Source organism: Manacus candei, unplaced genomic scaffold (assembly GCF_025592945.1).
Source record: "Manacus candei isolate 608988 ecotype Guabito, Panama unplaced genomic scaffold, ASM2559294v1 h1tg000049l, whole genome shotgun sequence".
NCBI lineage: Eukaryota > Metazoa > Chordata > Aves > Passeriformes > Pipridae > Manacus > Manacus candei.
The window spans coordinates 6,605,923-6,627,036 of record NW_026138097.1 but is presented as its reverse complement, the minus strand read 5'-3'; the positions used below and the strand labels follow the sequence as shown (position 1 = coordinate 6,627,036).

General features: G+C 35.8%; 1 protein-coding gene across 1 annotated transcript in view; it reads right to left on the bottom strand.

The window, feature by feature from the left end:
- Positions 1-936: 936 nt before the first annotated feature.
- Positions 937-21,114, bottom strand: part of RECK (reversion inducing cysteine rich protein with kazal motifs) — a 53,066-nt gene continuing 32,888 nt past the window's right edge. The window contains exons 11-21 of the mRNA XM_051798882.1: positions 20,831-21,043; positions 19,987-20,123; positions 17,834-17,974; positions 15,941-16,129; positions 12,026-12,148; positions 11,357-11,528; positions 9,238-9,430; positions 7,022-7,232; positions 5,816-5,889; positions 3,202-3,357; positions 937-2,179 (exon numbers count right to left, since the gene is read on the bottom strand). Of these exons, the coding sequence (XP_051654842.1) occupies positions 1,964-2,179; positions 3,202-3,357; positions 5,816-5,889; positions 7,022-7,232; positions 9,238-9,430; positions 11,357-11,528; positions 12,026-12,148; positions 15,941-16,129; positions 17,834-17,974; positions 19,987-20,123; positions 20,831-21,043 (1,825 nt within the window). The 3' untranslated portion in view covers positions 937-1,963. The remainder of the gene's footprint in view (positions 2,180-3,201; positions 3,358-5,815; positions 5,890-7,021; positions 7,233-9,237; positions 9,431-11,356; positions 11,529-12,025; positions 12,149-15,940; positions 16,130-17,833; positions 17,975-19,986; positions 20,124-20,830; positions 21,044-21,114) is intronic.

The window sequence follows — 21,114 nt, the reverse complement described above, 5'->3', positions numbered from 1 at the left end:
TCATTTTAGTAGCCATTAGATTTGCTTTAGTAAATGCTAAGCAAGCTAACAGGCTACATGTTGAAGAGATACTTGCTAATGATTTGGAAGAAGTAAGGAATTCAATAAACCATCTGAATTGTTTGCAGTTTCTGTGGAGATCATCTGAACCATTTCAGTTCAAAAAGCTTTTCAAAAACATTCATTATATTACTGTGTCCAAGTCTAAAGAATCCACAGAAAAAATTTCAGAAACAGATTGATTATCAAAATGTTTAACAGGTTTTTTGTTTCAAGACTTGGATGATTATGCGCATGAGTCTTCCTCAAGTTATTTGGCAAAAACACTTTCAAAGATTATGATCATTTGTAATCATCTACCAAAAGGACTCAGAAACTATATATGTAGTACAACTGCACTTGAAATAAAAGTGCTCTTCACTCATTAAGAGAAAACAAACAACAGAGATATACTTAAAAAAGAAAGTGATGGAGTTTCCAAAGAAACTCCCTCTGTTGCTTTGCAAGTATGGACATCTAGTAACTTGTTTTGCTGTGCAGAAGGTTGAGATTTGAAGTTTAGGTACAAATGAGGCAGTATTTCTGTCCTTTCCATTTGTGCATATTTCCAGTTGTAGGTGAGAGAAGTCTTTCAAATCAAAACTGAGGATGACTGTACCCAAGAGGGTCCCATAGAAAGATCTGCATTCTTCTTCAGTAGTTAATTGTGTCTGGAACTCACAGCATAAACTCACATGCACATAGCACAGAATTGGTAAAAAACCTGCACCGTTGAAACCCCCTTGAAATCTGTTTGGAAACATTATCTGTGTGAGTCACAAATGTACGTCACTGCAGTTAGTTTTAAGTGCTGAGCTGAGAGAGAAGGGAAAATATACGCTGCGTTGCTGAATTCTACAGAATGACTTGCATTCTACACAAGGACACAGGACAAAGTGTTTATTAAAATAAAAAGCTTTAATACTTTTGCATTTAAAAGATTTAGCAGAAATAATTGCTACAAACATGCTACAACATACATGTTCAAAAAGTTTTCAGTGCTTTCTTTCAAAGTTCAGCATTTTGGCAAAAATAAGTTTTTCTGTATATACTTCAAAAGTTGGTTATCATAATACTGATATAAAATACTTCATGTAGACTAAGGTCAGGTGCATAAAATACAATACGTAATAAAACATACTGTTTGTATAAACATTTAAAGTATAAATTTAATTAGATAACATGCAAATACTGCAATATTTTAAATGGCACTTAAATATAGATACTGAGATTCTTTATAATTTTGCATCCAATATGAGATTCTGAAATGTACAAAACTATAAAAAGAACATATCTCTTCACTGAAGTCAGGTACTAGCATAGAGCTTGATTGTCATTTTACAAGCAGTGAGCCCAATGTCTTGCAAGTCTTCACTAGTCCAAGTAAAGACATCTACTGAAATAGGCCCAGGGCTAGTTAGTTTCCTTCATAATAAAATATGAAAGCATATTTACATGAGAATAAACTCTTAAATTTTTGGTAAGGTAATTAAGTAGCAGCAATCTGTTTCTTCCAAAAATGATGTTTAAAATAGGTGCATGCTTTTCATTGTCACTGGTATGCATCTGAATAATACAAAATTAACATTCTTTAGTAAACTCAAAACACTGTTTTGTTCATTGTTGAAAAAGCCCTATGAGATTCCTTCTTACAAAAACCATAAATCCATAATGTCAGAACGTTCCAGACTATATTTGTTTCCAAGATCAATGGAAAACAATCTAACTGTGCTGAAACAGTCATCTGACTAGTAATGAATAAGAGAATCATCTTTTCACATTATTCAAATAGTTCTAGTTCTTCATTGAAAAACACAAGTTCATCAGATCTTCTACGATTTTTGTTTTCTGGTTCAGTGATCAACAATTCTGAATGTCCTTCACAATATAAACGCCACAATACTCATGCATATTTTCCAAGCAGTTACATATAATATATTAATGCTGACAAGGTAAATAAAAGGCTTAGGAACAGGGAGTGCAGAACAGGCACCACTTGAACAGATGGAGAAGAAATGCTAAACGAAACTTGTACTTGAGATGCAATTAGAGCTGACAGCGGCACGTGTGATGCTAATGTTGGACTGTCTGAATTTATCAGTGACTCTATCTTTTCTGCTTCTTTATTGCAGGCTTCAATCTGTGGGGGAAAAAAAAGTTGCTATTTCTCTTCTTACCATGTAAAAATGCCAGTGTGAAAATGTTGGTAGATAGCAAAATTCAGGAAAGAAAATCTGAGTTATTCCTATCAGCACATAAGATTTACATTATTTTGGGGAGTATTTATTAGAAAACATAGTGGAGTTCTTATCATAGTCCTTGGTGTGATGAAAACTTCTGTGGAAGCCCTGAGTAGCAGCAAAGGAAGGGAACGAAGCCAAATACAAGTTATCGTGGGTGATGTGTTTTGAATGTTGATGCCAAAAAACTCACAGTAAATTATAACTAAGGTAAGTACCCTCTAAAACTGAGGACTTCCTTCCTGAGAGACCAAGATACTGCCTTGAAGTCTGCAACGGTGGAAAAATCTGGATTTTCTCCTTATTAGGCTTTTTCTTCCAAATCGGGGAAAACTGATTTCTTTTATGGGAAGAGAAGAATGGAAGTAATATGGAAACCTGAGAAACTGAAGGTTTCCATTCCCCCACTGACATGATGATAATGAATTTTCTAACATAAATTCATTTTTTTCCACTACTTTCTACTGCACCCCAGGAATGAATTTAGTACTAAGGCTCTTTAACAGCTTTGGAAGCCACCTCTGGTGAAGTTTAAACTTGACAAACTTAGTATCTGGAAGTCCAAAGCTTTGAAAGTCGAGGAATGTCTAGCTCAGCAATGGGTACCACCATTGAAATGAGCAGCTCCTCCCTGCTTTTGGGTGGCATCTCTGATTTCAGAGTCCTCACCCCAGGAATCTGACAGCACTTGCTACAGTTGGAGTGAGAGCTGTCCATGCTGGTAAGTCCTGGTAACATTTTGGGCTATTTCTGCTAAAGGAGGAGACAGAAATTGTAGTTGAGTTGGATTTAACAGGGTTGCTCTGGTAACATGGGCAATCAAAATACACACAATGTATCTTCCTGAGAAATAAGCACCATTGTATATGTGCAAAAATGAAGTAAATCCATGCTGAGTAAACAAAATAATAATATAGTCTACCTGCAATGGTTTGGGGTTCTGATCCACAGGAATGATGAGAATCACAATTTCTGATTCTATGCTTAAATATCCAAACACATCACACTGTGGCACTGACACATGCAGGCGAATTTTTTCAAGAATGTCAAGTACTGTTATTGGCTTTTTATTTGTTACCTGGAAGAAAATAAAGAACTTTGTGGATGATGTGATATTATGGAAAATTCTCCTCCTCAGTTTCAACAACTTGATGTCATGCCAGAAAATTTGTTTCAGCCATTATACTCAGTTCTAAACTCTACCCTAAATGCTACCAAAAAGTAAAACAATTCAATGATTCTAAAATATAACTCTAGAAAATTATTCTGATTCTAAAAAAAACCTCCAAAACCAAACCACCCGAAAACATTAAAAGAAAAAGTTAAAAGGAAGAAAGGGGAAAAATATTTACTTCTTAGATTAACCATTGTTTTGGTATGTGTTGTTCTCCACCTTCATGGTTAGTGTGTCTATGTATCATGTACCTCAAAATAATATAAATGGTTATCTGTTACAGCAACTTGTGCTCCCGTGCTGGGAAACAAGAGGCAGAGCAGCCCTGCCAGCTGGCACTGCTTTACAGCCTCAGAACCTGCTCCAAGAGTCACCAGAGATGGAGAGCTTTGTGAGGACAGATATATGTCTGCACCTATGGGAACCTGTGACATTTTAAGCTCAGCACTTAACTACCAGGTAAATGTATTTTTCTCTTAAAATTTTTTTCTCTGTTCTGTTGTCTGTATCTGACAAACAATAATTTGGTTGTAGATGCTCAGTCTAAGGACTGCTACACCTTAAAGCTTTTTCAGCTTTTTTCCAGATCACTTATGAATGTGTTTTATGGATGTGTATATAGACACCAACACAAACACTTCCCTTGTCATTGGTCATTTTGTTGTGTTTTGCTTTCTAGGTTTAGCTGCAAGAACTCAATCCTTCTTATCCTACTGTAGCTTTTTTTCTTTTGAGATCACTGGTACAGGACCTTAACAAGTGGAAATCTGGGAAATCCAAGTAGATTATATGAATCAAATTTTTAAGGTGTCATACAACACTTCTTTTACCAGATCTTTGAGGGGTTTCCTTGTCCATTAAAATCCTGTCTGACATGCTGATTAATCAGCACACCTTGTTCAAACAGTCTTAAAACAGAAGCTCAGGGATACTTTAAGAATGACTGATGGTGTCAAACTTGTATTTTACTGTCTTAGTTTAGAAGTCTAGTAGATTAGAATTTTAGTAGATCTCTAATGTTTCTTTGCTCTGTGATCATGACTTTTGTTTCTCGATATCTTTACAAAAAACAGCCAGAGGGGTGGGGAAGGAAAAAAATAGTCAAATTTACATAACTCTTTAGTATTTGAAGCATTTTTTTCTCCCATGAACCAGATGTCTGAACTAAAAGAGGCATGCATGACTACTTTTTCCAAAGGAAAGAGCTTCAGCCAAACTTACGTAATTTTTAGTCAGTGCTAAGATTCTCTTGACTCTTGAATGATTACTTGCATGTTTGAGAGATCACATACTTTAAATGTAAAGATACAGGTATACATTTTAAATATATGAGCTGTGAAAACTTGAAGAGTGTGTATGGTGGCAAGAGGTGACCAAGAGAAAAGAGTCAGCAAGACTGTGGTGACAAAGGGAAGTAAAAAAGATGGGGGAAAAAGAAGAATAAAACCAATGTTCAAACTGAATTTTTCTGTGATTTTACAATAATAGCTAATTATCTCTGTTGCAAACATATATGTGGGTTAATGCAATTCTATACTGTTCTGGAAAAATTCTCATTCTTCTTGGTATTTAAAAAAATGAAAATCATGCGCAGATACAAACAGGAATTGTTTTGCTTCACCAGGCATAATCATCATATTATTCTGTTATGATGTCATGACACAAGACAATTCTTCTGCTATGTTCTGTACACTGAAGCATAAAAGCAGGGGTCAATAAAGTGCAATCCTTTTATACACCACATGGGGAGTGTCTTGGCCCACTATGGTGTGTTCAGTGACAGACAATCAACATCAGATCAGTCTTGTGCTGAAGCTTTTCTAAGAGCAGCAGTAAAGAATGCTGGAGCCTAACTTATGGAGATGTTTAATTAAAATCCAGCAGTTTAGCTGATGAGCAACAAAATGAGTGACAACTATCTAGGTAACCAAAGAATGTAAACAATTGCATTTAAACATAAGAAAATGTCAGAATTAAGTTACCTACATTAGGAAATAGTGAGCTAGCAGAATAAACTTAACAAAAAGGCCATAGATAACAAATATACACTGTATTACTACCATGAGATAGATGCTGTTCCCATATCATTTGTCCACACTATTACAAGACATATAAACTGCAAACCTGAGTCTGCATGTTTATGCCTATTCTAATTCTGTTTTGGTTTGCATTGTAATTCAATTTATACACCTCAGATAAAAAAATGAAGGGAAGTATAAAGCAGTATAAAGGAAAAAACTACCCAATCACACACTAACTACTGAAAAATAATGGGGTTTATGATGTGTTAACCTTCCAGGAGAAAGTATACAGTAACTTGAATTTTGTACCATTTAACATTAGGCATGATTAAACTGTTTACCCTTGCAAAATTATCCAGCTTGTCTTTGTCATATAAGATTCTCAGCATTCCAGCACACAGTGGACAGCAGGCTCCTATGTGAATACAGAAGAATCTCAGAAATAAAAGCAAGTAGTGTTTTCACTTTTAAGTAAGCAGGAGTCAAAATTTGAATATTAACTGAGAATGAAAATAGCAGAACTACCAAAGCAACCTGTTTCAATTTGATAGCAGAATTGCACATTTCTAATATTTTTTCATACTAAAAACATTTATAATGCAAAAGTAGTCACCTTTCAACACACATTTACTACTATCAACATGAAGAAACAAGTTGAATTTTCATTCGTTTCAAGATAATTCATTATTTTAAGCTAAAAACTGAAGGCACTTTGTGTATCACAAGCTAAGATTTTGTGTGGATGCATGCATATACAACTACAGAAATTATGGATTTCAAGAGCTGATATAGCTAGGACATGACTGTGTATTAAATTCACTCCTCAACTTATTATATATAATTCACATTCACAGAGTGACTTTTACAATACTAAAAGTAATACCAAAGCAAAAAGACCCTTTTTCAAAGGGAATGAGAAAGATGAATAAAGCTCTTTCTTTTGAAAAACGAAGCTTTCCTTGCTCTGTGTATTACCTAGGAGTAGTTGTTGTTTTATAAAAGAGGTATTTGTAGAAACAATAAAAATCCAGTTCAAAACAGCTTAACTGCAAAACTATTCCTACTGTCGTCCTCTTTCACAGTATTGTAAATACATGTGGTATTTTTCTCTGTCTTCTAATTAAATATCATCTTTGCTCTTCTGGGAACCCTGTGTTGATGACAGCTTGGTATCCCACTGTGGTATCTGCGCTGCCACTTCCGAAAAATTGCTCATCAGATTCCTAGAGACATCCTGCTCGAGATACCACAGACCTCATTCATTTCTCCCAAACCCATCTCCTGGGCAGAGCTGCAAGTTTCTCAAGACTGAAGGAGCTTGACTCCTAAAGCCAAAGCTTTCCACTCCAGGGTTACCATCTGGGTCCTGATACTGGTTTGTTCTAGCCTTAAGTAGAGAGAGATCTCTACTTCATCCTTTCTCTTCGAAGTCTCAAAGACGTTATGGAATATAACATTTCAAAGCATAAGTTTTGTTCTAAATACCCCCCTGTTTATACACAGATTCTCTCCTCTCTGCATTCAACTTCCACAGCAAATTAACATACCTGGTGCAATGACTGGTTTGCAACCAGTGGCAGAAAGCTGGGGACACTTCACAAAGGCACACTCCATATGGAAGCCGTAGTCCGAGAGCACCCCCACAGCCTGGCAGTGTCCGTGGTAGTCCACGGCCACGCGGTCGGAATAGGCAGCACAGACGCTGCTGTAGGTCTCTCCATTGTGCCCACACACAGGCTCCACCGACTTGCAAAATGGCTGAAACACACAGGAATGTTTCCAAGGTCAATTCAGTCATGCTACAGAAGCTTCAGAGTAGTTTTAACATGAGGAAAACCGAAGCTAAAGGGAATTCACTGCTAATATTGTCAAACATTGAAAAAGTAGGAAGTTGGGGGTAAATAACCTGCCAGTTTATGAATGGGTCATAAATGAAAAGGGTAAGTATGTAAAGAAGGTACAGAGAAATGTAAGGTGGAATCTAGGAAATGTACAATAAATCATGTTTTGGAAAAGAACAACTTTTGTTCTGTGCTAACATTTAAATAAAATTACCATATATAAATTAACTTGTTTATTAAATTAATTAAAATTACTACAATTTCATCATATTTTAAAATATTTTTTAATAAAGTTGATTTGTCAATTAACATTTTCTATTGTAGTATTAATATCTTAACAACTCATTGGTAATTTATTTATTAATTCATCTTAGTGTGGAGTTGTGTTCCTAAAATTTATTGTGCATGTATTTCTAACACATTGTATATTTTTATATATTAGTTATTTACACATTTTATTTATTTGTATGTATGTATTATTTATTATTATTATATAAAGATAAATGCATACACTTACTTCAAAAGAATAAAATCTGTTACTAGACACTTTGTGAAATGGCAATAAACTTAAGCTTCTGAAGTTGAACAGAAGCAAATAGAATTGCTGAACCTCTGCAAACAAGGTATGATTAATGCTTTTGTCCGAAGTCTCATGAAATGGCACAACTCATTCCATAATCTCTTGCTTAGGTTAGATATTTTGTTACACCATATTTCAACTAAGTCATCATAGCTGCAGGATCACTGTATAACCTCTAAAAAACTAAGGCAATCCCAGTTCCTATCTTACACATCTAAGCTAACAACAAAACAGAGAACAAGTAAATGTGAGCACCCCAAACAGTTTATCTTGCAATCACCTTCCCTATAAAAGCAAGAGTGAAAACTTAGAGGCACCAGTGTCAAAAACTTCATGAATGTGCATACTAGACATAGATAACTGCTGGAGAAAAACAACAGCCATGCAATATTCCTTTGATTCTTACTGTTCAAGGACTGAACGTTTTCTGAGTATCTCATGAGGTATCTGGTGTGCAACAAGAATTACCTGTACGTAATAGGTTGCTGAAAAAAGAAGGTATTAAGACAGAAGGCAGAAACTAAGAGTGGGTTAAAAGAGTAATAGCACTTGTAATACAGAAAAACCCTGAAAATATATTTTGTACTTCTAGGCATACCCATCAGTTGAGACCAAGAGAAGGTCTCAAATAAATATTCATGATTTGAGAAAAACCTGGAGATGAACAGCCTAACAATGGTAAAGCCAGTGACTTGGAACAGAGCAGCTCCTGACTTACCTTGTAAAGCAACAGAAATAGCTTGTCTACCACCTTTGTAGGGAGCAGTGGGATGGAAAAACTAAACCTAATCCTAATCTTTCTCAAGAATTAATATGAAGACTAATCCAGTCCAGACTAACTAAAAAAGTATTACAGACTGCCTATTCTGTAAATAAATCCTGAACAGCGCTGGGGCAAAGTCACACAAAAAGACAAAGACTTTCTATGATTGGGCATTAATATATATTTAAGACAACTTCAAATTGCTATAAACTAGCACTAGGAACTGCACTAATTAATGCAAACATACCTCAGTGCAAGCTTTAGTAGCAAAAAAAAATAGGAAGAGAAGACTTACTATAAATATCAGAGCATTACCCCAAGAAAGCATAAGCAAAGCTTTTGATTGTTTTTGAGACAACAGTTAACTAAAGCAGAGAAACACTTGACAAAATTCTGAATCTAAGTTTGTGAGAGTATTTTTATACTAGTTACAATTAAATTTTTAAACGATTAAGCTACAAAAACCAAAGAGAATACTGCAAAAAAACCAATATTGCAAAAAAAACCCAACCAAAAAACCAACCCCAAACTGCAACATCAAAGGACAAAGAAGATTTGATATTTATTGCTACTTCCTACCTGGCATGGTCCTCGGTATGCTAAACTTTTTCCCTTTTGGTACAGAGTACACAAGTTACTGTATTCCACATTGTCTGTGTCACAAACAGGATCTCGTGTCTGGTCACAATTTAACTGCCTTGGCACACATTCATGTTGGCTACATTCAAACTTTTCAAAACTAGTCAAGCAAACTTGTTTCTTCGGTATGCACCTGCCGAAAATAATAGTAATTTCTTATCATGTCATAGGATTATTTTTTTTTTTAAGTCCCAAAATATTCAGGGAAAATACTTTCAGTGAAATATCTCCAGTACTTTAGAGCTAACTGTGGTTAAGCAGAGCTGCAGGAAATACAAGTGATAAAACATTCTGAATAGCCAATTTCAGGTCTCATCACAAACCTGGAACAATTTCACACCACGTTTAGTCAATGTGTTCCCACCAACATTTATCTTTTACCGCATGTTTTTCAATGGATTCTCAATAAAGGCTTGGATAAACTTCTTACCTACTCCCATGCTTCATTTTGTAAATGAATATTTAAGAAAAGCTAGAGAAAACAAGAAAATAGTGCAAGAGAAAAAGATTCTGTTGCAAAGGTCTTGTCTCCCCCATCCCTGAGAAAGAAGTAAAAACAAGACCTACAAGAAGATTAAATGGTTTCAATTACAAATATCTAATTAGATGCTAGCTTTGTAGGTTCAGAGTATTGTATCACATCCAATCTTGGGAATGACTGCAAACAAAGGGAAAAACCCTGTATTAACACTTTTTTGCATGCCATTCATCTGAAGCCTCCACAGACCAGTAAACAGCAGAAATTCTTTCCCCTTTTATTAAGTATGTACCTTCCATGGTCTTATCTGCAAAAGATTTGCCATAGACCCTGCAAGACATTCCTCTGCTAGAGAAATGCCAGCCAATAAAGCCTGATGAACAGACTGATAAAAGCTCTAATGGCTTTTTTAAACAACCAATTCCTTCTATAAGAGACAGCAGTGCTGCTACCACTGGATTATGTACAATATGTCTTTATTCTCCCTGAGTGCTGCTGATCCTATGCATTACACGTATGTCTTTTCACATTAGGGAAGACTTAGAAATTCTGAGATTTAAACACTTCACAAGTGGATATAAGATCTTAAATAGATAATAAAATAGTACAGTGCATCAGGAGCATTTTAAGATGACCATGTCTAGTTTATGCTGCATTGTCAAACTGACCCAGAAAAATGTACTACGCACAGTCCTTTACTTATACGACAAGTTGAAGTTCTAAGCATAATGGTATTTTGAAAAACTGGAAAAACAAAACCTCTCTGTATCCTCCAAATTTCAAATATAAAAAGTAAAGAGTGTTTATCCACAATGCAGCTTTGAAATTCCAATTTTGAATGCTGTAATGGGTATTACAGCTACAAAACTACACTGTTTTCTCAGTAGTTTTCTGCATCAAGGCATTTTAAGTGCAGAAAAAGGAAAAAATAAAATTGCTACAATCAGCTTTCATGAGAGCACAGTATTACACAACTTTTTATGACGGCTTTCTTTCAAAACAGAAGAATGCACAAATTCAAAGGAGACAGCAGTATTGCACAACACTGAGAAAATTGAAGACAGAGACCAATATTATAAGCCACAGCCTTTGATCTCTGTAAGAAAGGTCAGATTTTCTTTTTGCCTGAAACTAGTACAAAGCATATTTTTGTTTTAGTATATTTGTCTATGCAGATTTTGCTTTATTGACTGAATAAGCGAGACTGACTCCAAGTCTGGAATTCAGATGCAGGTCTTCTTCGTAAGCTCCTAAAGAAGGTGTGAAACAAAGTAGTAATATGACACTTATTGCCACTCCAACAGAATCTGATTCTCCCACTTTTGACAGTATGTATCAAGTCTCTTTTATCGCTAAAAATGAGATCTGCAAAATGAATTTAATTGATATAGCACTACATAAGTGGAACCAAAACCTGGCAGTTATTGCTATGATAAAAACAAGTAGCTACTTCAAAAGTTATTTTTATTGGAGTATCCCAAAAATACAATGTTCCTACAATATACAACACATTCAAAGAAAACATAAATCTACTTTATAAGTAGAAGATTAGAAAAGCTTAAAAACATATTCTGCTTTTACCTCTGATTTTTATTACAAGGGTTAGGGTTACAAGGATCCTTGGAAATACATGATCCAAATTCAAACTGATTGTCCTGGAGCCCAACACAACGAGCTATACATGCACTTGGGTAGGTGCGTCCATTTTGACCACATACTGGCACAAACTGATCCACACAGTTACATGGTAAACCTGGAAAAGCAACACACAGAACAGGAACTTGGTGTACACTCGTTTGCTATGACAGAAGATACACAAGGGGTCACTAAGGTATCTTTGCCTTCCAGCAAAGAGTCTTCAGCCCCTTTGTCCCTCCTGTCCTTTAGCAATGCTGTAGATCACAGGCACTTACAAGTAGCCAGAAGCAAAGTTTGGGCCCTGTCTCCTTGCTGATTCCACTGAGCTTTCTCCATTTGTTCCCCCAAACTCCTTATCTCTTGACCCAGTGGCAATACCCTGTCTCTATTTATTTTTACATATTATTTGACATTTTATTTTTCAGTGTTGATTTTTTTTTTTAAAGGTATGTGATTTTTCTGCAGTGTGGGTTGGACATGAGAAAAAAGTTAAAAAAAACATACTAATAACAAATTATCAGGTATTTAACATTAATACTGTAAAAGGAATTAAGCTGATAATCGTTGCTCTAAAAAATATTAAGCTTATAGTTTTCATGGTTTGGAAGTTACCTGTAAACTTCTGACGTTCGTCCTCTGAACTATGCTCAGTTAGGCACTGACGAGTAGAACAAATCAAGTTTCCAGCAAAACATGAACAGACATTGCAATCTATATTAAAGGATGTTCCATGGCCTTAAAATAAATTAAAGTAAATACATACAATTAATGAAAATATACCAGAAGATTACATATTCATATGTAAAACATCAATATTACATTTTCATTATTAATTGTTTCTGTAATTTCCCTTATTCAATTTACTTTCCCACTGAAATTTCTAACCTTTTTTTTCAGATTTCAAATTTTGCTTTGTTCATTTAAAGGAAAAGTCTGTTCACATGTGGTTGTGATTAATTAGTTAACCAGGGAAGCAAGCACTTACTCCTTTCAAAGCCTATATAAGTTAGGTTTTTCTGTGTTTTTTTAAGAACGATAAATTCTGGCTAGCAAGCTCCATGGTTTTTTAAAGGTAAAGCTTTTGTAAAACACATTCTTCTGCTAAATTAAATTTACATAGGACTGCTGAACTTTTAGCCATAATCTCACACAAAGCACAACTCCTCTGTAGTGCTCGTTTCTCTCCTTTGTGTGTACATTTGTCAAGAGGTAAAAGTGCCAGTCTTCAATGGACTGAAATGCATTTTATAAATCAGTAATTTTTTCATACCTGAATCCAAGAATACAACTGCAAATTTATGGAGTTTTTCTTCAGTTTAGCAGTTCCAGTTTTGTTTTCTGAACTGTCCATATGGCTGCCCTTCACTGTGATGTATGTTTTACGTAAAATCAATTCATGTTTATAACAGCCGATCTATCCATAACCAAACTCATCAACAAATACACAGCTCTTCAAGAAAATATAACAGTAATCGTGCCTTACAAAATAAGGCAGTTCCCTCTAATCTCTTTTCAAAGGGCTGAGATTGAGAATAAGAATTTTTGAAAAATATTACAGGGGCACAAGGAAAATCTTCAGCATTGGAGCTATTCAGAAGAGATGCTCCTAGGTAAAGGAGAGCAGAACAAGAGGGGATGGGAGAGAAAGCCTCTGTAGCACAAAAAGTTCTGTTTAAACCATAGTACTACTCAAGGATGAAGGTATTTGTCAGTAGGGAAGAAAAGTTTCCAAGGTTTGAAGGTAATGCCAAACACTGGATCTCTTAGGTGATTCTTCAGAGTAACTGACTCAGGATCACTTGAAAACTGTGCAAGATTATTGGTTTTCACTATCAAAGAGTGCACACAGCAATCTGTTTTTTCATCATCAGCAGTCATTTCATTACCTGGAGTCAATGGACAGCACAAAAAACTTCCGTGTCAGTTAAAGGATTCCAGTGTTGTCTGCTTTATAGAGAGTGGTTTTAAAAACCACAGTTCAAATTTTATGACTAAACCCTGGCTTTTTACCAATAAAACCCAATTAAATATATAGTCACCAAAAAAAGTTCATGTGGTGGCCATAAACTTTTAATTCTTTGTTTTCAATACATCATCTAACGACTTTGGAATCTAGTAATTTTTATCTTTTATTACATAATACCTAGTCTTGATCACTACATACACTTAAGGAGTCACTATGGCAAAAGAAAGGAAGCTGCCTGGCTTTGGGTTTGTGGTAGTTTGTTGGTTTGTTTTTTAAATGGACTTCAGCACTTACTGAATACCTACCAGCTACACATATTGTTGTTACAGTTACCAGAACAAATGCGAGCTGTATATTGTGCTAAAATACAAATATAGCTTCAGACATTTTTTGTGATTATTTTCACCAATCATCTGAAAAACTGCAAGTTTCTTTGGACAGAAGGGTCCATAAAAAGGTTACAGTCACTATTTAAATACTGTATTTGCTAACTGCTGTATTTTAAAAGTATCTACTTTCATCAGACACTTTCTATAACTGCCCATTAAATATATCATTAAGGTTAAGATGTTTTCAGTGTTGTTTCCATGAACAAATAGTACAGATCTTACAACAAAAAATAAGTTTTAAGTATGTTTGGCTGACTTTTATCTTCTTTGGATGACCAACAAAAACCCTCCAGATTAAAAAAAAACCCTGTTCCATTCCATGGAACATAGAAAGTGCTTTTCTGTGTGATGAAAATAGTTGTAGAATTGATTATTTAGCTCTGCTTAATTACTTAATGTGAAAATAACTCTTTCTTATCACATGGTAAAAAAAAAGTAATTCCGTTATTTTGGACTGATTAGGTATCTTTAACTTGTTTTAATTATGCTTGGGTGTCAGTCTGACAGTATTTTAAAAGGGCTGATTTACAGACACTAAGCAGTGTCCAGTGCTGAAATATGTAACTGTTCACTAGCAGAGAATCTTTTGCTTGCTGACTGATACAAAGACATCAACTTCATACAAGTCACAGTTCGGCACAGACTCCATTTTATGTTCAAGACATTTTTAATATTTCCCCTATTGTAGTAGAAGCTTTTTTATTTTGTTTTCTTTTTCCGAGATTACATGACAAAAATACACATTTAAAGTTCTCAAGTAAAGAATAAATCTGAGAATAAATCATTACAGTCTTTTAAGATGCATCACTTGTCACACCTCTTTTAACTCCTTTGACTGTCAGGTTAGGTAGAATCCCACTCATCCTTGTTAGCTGTACCAATTTAATCTCTAAGCAGTAAGAGTAAAGTTATCTTGAAAATTAATAACTTAAATCTAAGTCAAGAAAGAGATAGTATGCTTTTATTGTTAAAATAAAAAGCTGTTCATCTTACAGTTACCTGGCAGGAGGTCTAGAGCCGCCATGCTGAGGAAGCCTTTAAAGAACCACAGTGTTCAATATACCTTTATCATCATAAGGTATTTGCTTACATCTTCAATTTTTTGGCATATGATAATTAATATATTAAACTATAATTCTTATTTAATATTAATTTAATTTCAAAAAAAGCAGTTAAGTTTATTCTTCTGAAAGGCATAGGCTGCCTTGTGATACTTAACTACAGGCTATGAAGGTTTCAAAGAAATCCAAGTGCAGAGGACAGACTATGACAGGTATGTATTTCTAACATGTTTGTAAACATTAGCAGAACAGCATTTTAAATACTATTTTTAAACCAATGTCTTTAATGTGAAACCTACCAATGTCATGCCCAGAATACCACACAAAACCTAAACCAGCATCATTCCCTAAATGGATGTCAGATTTATTATGTGATGCCAAGGGAGGCGAATTTTAAGACTGTGCAAAATTTATTATAGGATGTTTAGTGGAAGGACCAAAGATGAGGAAAAGGAGGAATTAAGACGAATCAAGCGGGAAAATATGTGAGAAAGCGGAGGAAAAAGGGGAAAAATGGAATGGTTGAGTGTAGACAGGTAGCTGGACAGTTTGCCTCTCTCACTGTACCCTGCACTTGATCACCACAATCTATCCTGTATTTTTAATCCAATCCTATTTTTACCCATTTAATGTGTGTGCTTCCTACTCTGAATATATGCATAAGCACTAACAAACCTTAAGCTGGATGAAACAATAAGTAGGATAAGAGGTCTGTGCGTCAGCCACTGGAGTGGGAACACAAACCTTTGGAGCTCATGCATGTATTTAAACCACGTGGAAGAAAAAAACCCCTACAAACCCAAACCAAACCCAAAACCTCCAAACCATTTGGAGCTAGTAAAGAAACCACCCCATGCTAAAAGGAAATGGTGTATTAAGAACACTCTTCACACAGGACTTGGATTGGTTGAGACAGAAACAGTTCAGTTTTGATTTCAACAATGGAACCCTCCAGCATATGCAGGAATTAACCAAGTATTATATATAGGGAAGCAAACATCAAATTTTATATTTTATGATAAACTCTGCATTCAGATCCTGTCTTCTCATATAGCTCAAAATTCATAACTCAAGGAGTGTGTGCTATATACATTACTTCTCCAATACTTACTTTTTCTTTGTCCTCCAACAATGCATGATTTTTGTAGATCAACACAACGCATTTCCATGCAGTTTTCTAGCAATCCGCTGTGTCCACAGGTACAAATCTTGTAACAACCAACATCACCAGCTGAGGATGGCACCTGGATAAGTGTACCTTGGCGGACAATAAAATCAGAGGCTTCTCCCAGTTTGCAGCCTGTATACAAGGAGGAATTTTAGCTCATATTTAGTAAATACTTCGACAAGTGCCACTACTGCTACTATTCTATGACTTGTGAAAAACATAAGGTGTTCCTAGAGCAGCCTTGCTCTTGCTCTTTAAACAAATTCATTTCACAGAGGCAACAAGTAGCAGAAGTAGAGGATACTTGCTTGAGACAGTGCTCTGAAGTACCTGTGAAAATGGTACTTCAGAGAAACAGACTTGTTATTCCAACAATTCTCAAGTATTTTAGACTTTTTTCCACAGTTCCGTAGTAGTATGAAACATAGGTTATATGATAAATGCCACATATGCTTCACTCTCTCCAATACAGAATCTGAATTAAAGGGTCTCGCAAGCAAAGCCCAATCATTTCTCCTCTCTCACATATTTTATTGTGCCTTTCCTCCCTACTTGTACCTCTTAAGTGAACACTGAAGGGCTTACAAGTAGATGTGAAGTGGGAAGAAACGGAGAAAAAGCAGGAAAAGTGGATTTTAAAGAGAAAGAATGGAAAAGTGGTTTTAAAAATTGCAAAGAAAAATAATAACATAAATAGTAGGTTAAAATAATACTGTAAGTGATGAACTGCAACAAATCCCCTGCAACTTTCAGCCAATAAAAAGACTGAATTCAAACATAAAAGTCACTGTCCAACCTTTAGAAGAAGCAAATTGTCTCTTCAACACCTCTGTGTGAGCTTTTTTTCAGATGACTTTGAATGACATTTGCAGCAAGTGAAAACAATACAACCTCTACAGTAATAATGCTCAGTTTTTCAGGAAAGTAAAATTATTTTGTAAGGGTTATAGAAACCAAACCAAACCAATGTCCCTGGGTTCACATGAAGAATGAACTTAAGTCTATCCTCACTTTTAGAAGAGCACAAGTATTGCAGATGTACAAGTGAAGCAAAATCCAGCTTTCACCTGTAATTAAAAACCACTGGAGAAACTGCTGATCAGCCATAGAACTGCTGGAACAAAAGAGGCTCGGAGAACTGACGTGAGACAGTTATGGCAATGTTCTCTAGCACTTCCCCTAGAAAGGAGGCCGTTTCATGCAATTCAGTTTAACAATCAGTGTCGCTCCCGCTCGTTCAGTCTCTCCCAATACACGTGTTCAAGTGGTCACCAAATACAAACTTTCTGCTTCAAGAAGTACAGGTGATCTCTCATGTCACTGAATGATACCTTTTGCTTTAAAGAAAGGGGAAAAACTGTGGGAAGTACTACCAGATTTAAGGTGGAACAATGAAAAGGCTGTAGAAGTTGGACATCGCAGAGTCTCACACTTCCTTTTGTAAATGTGACCCTTGTTATGAACACCATCCAAGTCTGACATTCCAAAGTTAGGCAGCTGAAACTCATTTTACATGAGGTTTTCTCCCCAGTCAGCTCACAATTACACATGGTGCAGAAGTTAAGACACCACCAGTGTTTTCATCATCACAATTATTATTAACTTTATTTCAAGTATTAAACTGTTCTTTTCTCAACCCATGGGTTTTACCTTTTTCCTGATTCTCCTCTCCAGGCTGGGGGTCGCTGGAGGGGAAAGTAAAATAGCTGCAAGGTACTTAGGTGCTGACTGTGGTTAAACCATGGCACAGCAATTCACTCTAAAACCTTCAAGAGAATTTCAGTAACATATGTTTATCAGTAAAATTCAGGTAAATAGAATTCCAAAAACGCTTACCTGGCACGCACAAATATGGAAGACACAGCTCTCCAGATTGACATCCTTTTCTATTTACTTCACATAACTGATTAGCTGCACATGGATTTGGATTACATGGATGTGTAACATCTTCTACAATGTTACCTAAAGAACTTGGGCCTGAAAACAGAATATACAGCATCTCTATTGATTTGAGGTTTATTTTTCTTCAGTAAGGCATGGAATTTCTTACATACTTCTTACAATTCTGTGAAGTCTTATTTTTTTTTTTAAATTATAGTTGTAGGAGCTTGGCACGTCAAGATAGTTAACTTATTTCAGTAGCTTAGTCCTCAGCCCTGGAAATAATGACCCAGATGATTCTTCACATGCAAAATATATTTCCTCTATCTTGTTTCTCCACTCATTTTCTCTATATGACAAATACAAACTGACAAGGACTGGCAGTTCCATAGTCAGTGATTAACAAATTAGAGGTTTCCAGCACACCTGAAGTTTGACCAAGTCCTATCAAGTTTATCTATCATTGATAAACATTTGTTTCTGTTTTCCCTTAAACTCATTATTAATCCTCTCCTGTTACAAGATTATAGGGAAGACAACATTGGAAAGCAGCAGCTAAATGGAAAGAAGAAACCAAAGCTTCAATACTTTGTCTCTCTGGTAACAATTTATTTATCGAGGCATGCTTTCACTAACCAAAATGTTACTATTTTCAGAGTTTCTGGGATTCCGAGAAAGAAATACCAAAATTTAATTTGGAAGAAGGTCTAAAACAGACAAATCCTATAAAGCTAAAAAAGGTCTAAATCCTACAGAGATTAATATGCAATAGGAAGTAGTAATAGGGTAGAGCAGTTTTGGAAAAAAATGTAAAAAGATGCATTTAAATGAAGCCTAGAATCAAAATAAAATTTTATTAATAGAATGGTGTCCCACACTGAGGGAGAAGACATGCTAGAAGAAAACAAGAGTCACGAAACCTTAATTCTTCCATATAGCTACTAAACTTGTGTTCTATTGCCCCAAGGGTTAATTTGGTTTTTTTGGTTATTCTAACTGCACAGTTAAAGAACGGAGCTTATCTGCTGGGCAAAGTGTAATTCTGTATATCAAGAAGACTTTAAATCATGTGTATTTTCAAGCAGCTAAAAATCATTGATGTTAGATAATACATGTTAGTGTGCTTGTACTGAACATATGATGTCCCCAAAAGAGAAGTGTGGTGGGTTAGCCTTGGCTAACAGCCAAACTCCCACCCAGTCCCTCACCCCAAAGCCGATGGGTGTAGAAAATAGGTAGCATAGGAACAGAAAAGATCATGGGCTGAAATAATAGGGAGATTGCCTAAGAATTACCATTGCAGGCAAAACTTGACTTGGGGAAAATTAGTTAAATGTATCACTAACTAAAATAAATATCTAATTACATAATAGATAATGGGGGGGAAAACCCAACAAATATTAAAGCAACTTCTTTCGTCCTCCCTTTCCCAGGCTCACCTTCACTTCCTTACTCTAGATTTCTCTGCCCCTGCCCCAAGTAATGCAGTAGGGTTTGAGAAGCAGGAGGAATGATGGTGACTATGGTCAGCACACAGCAGTTTCTTCAGCTGCTCGTTCCTTCTCGTACCTTTCCTCTGCTCCAGCATGGGCTCTCCATGGGCTGCAGCTTCCTCCAGGGAATACATGGGGCCTGAGGTCCCCCAGGGCTGCCTTATGGATATCTGCTCAGCCAACTCCTCTGACCTTGGTGCTAACCTCTGTTGTTTCCTACTCTGCCTGTTCCCTTCTCCTCCAACTGTCTGGCACTTTCTGCATTTTTTCTAAAAATTTTTTTCACAGGGGCACCACAAACTTGGCTAACTGGCTCAGCTTTGGCCTGTGGTGGGCTCATTGTGTCTGGCACAGTGCAGCCCTGATACTTCCCATACAGCCCCTGCAGCCTCCACTGCTACCAAAACAACCTTGCCACATATACCCAATACAAAAAAGAATAAAGGTAATGAGCTACGGCAACTTGAAAATTCCAATTTCCTAATACATTAAATAAAATGTCTCAAATCCAATACAATTTTATTTTAAAGAAATAATGAAAACTAGTAAAAGTAATGATAAGCATTCAAAGTATCTTGGTTTCTAATTTTGCTGCATAGGCATGTTGATACTTACTCAGGTAAGTATCCAATGGTATACAGTTCTCCAAGTCGTCTGTTGGAGATAAGAGCTCACAAATACTCTCAGCTGAGTGACCTTCAGGGAATTTATTATGATCTCCACACTTCTTCAATATTTCCACACAATCTGATCTTCAGATAAATAAAGAAACAGAATTTCATCAACACTATTTGAAGAAAAAAGATCTTATATGAAAAAGACTTCTTTCTACATTATTCTCTTCCCTGAATCCACAACTTTCCCCTTCTGCCTCACAACAGTGTTTAGATATATGCTACATTTTACACAGTGGGAAGGAACAAATTTGTGACACAAAGACAGAAACTACTGCTTATAGTACTTTGGGCTGGGTGATCTTCATTTTCTATGCTATCATAGGTTTGTATCTTCCAAGACCAAGGATTTCCTTAATTTACTAATATCTAATATGAGTTGAACTCTGCCTTACTACCTGTACTATTAATTGCTCTCTTTTCTACCCAATCACCTACTTTCAAAATTTTTTTTTAAAAAAATAATCTTCTTTTTTCAGACCTTTCTGTCAGCTGAAAACCACCAGTAGGTCTCAAAACAGAAAAAGGAGTAAAGGTTTCAGACACCATGGAAAAACAAAAAAACCCAAACAATAAATCCACTTTCCAATGAACGCCCCTCATTAACAGGCACTTACAGTGATGGAGATTTAAGCAGTGGCAACTATGAAACTTAATATTCCTTCCATGTTTGCCTTGCCATGTTTTCTCAACAGAGATCAAACAAAGTTCTACAGCAGCTTTTCAGTTCTCATTAAAATCCTTAGTAGAACCTATAAACTGTTCCCTCCCCACCCAGTACTTACTTGCAGATAATACTTCCTCTAGATTTGCTGTGGCAAGGTTTAATCTGCAGCGAGCAGGCAATTGCCTTCCACATTTCTGGTTGGCATTTTTTAATATCAAGCACAGGAATACTTATAAATGGCATCTTAATACTTCCTTTTTCCCATAGCTTCATGTCATTCATGGCTCCCTGGTCTGACTGAGTATTGCAGCTCCTAAAAAGTTCTGTTGGCCTTAAAAAAAAAGAAGATAAGATATGGCATGTACCCAAAAAAAAAGAGAAAATACCACACATTTTACCTTT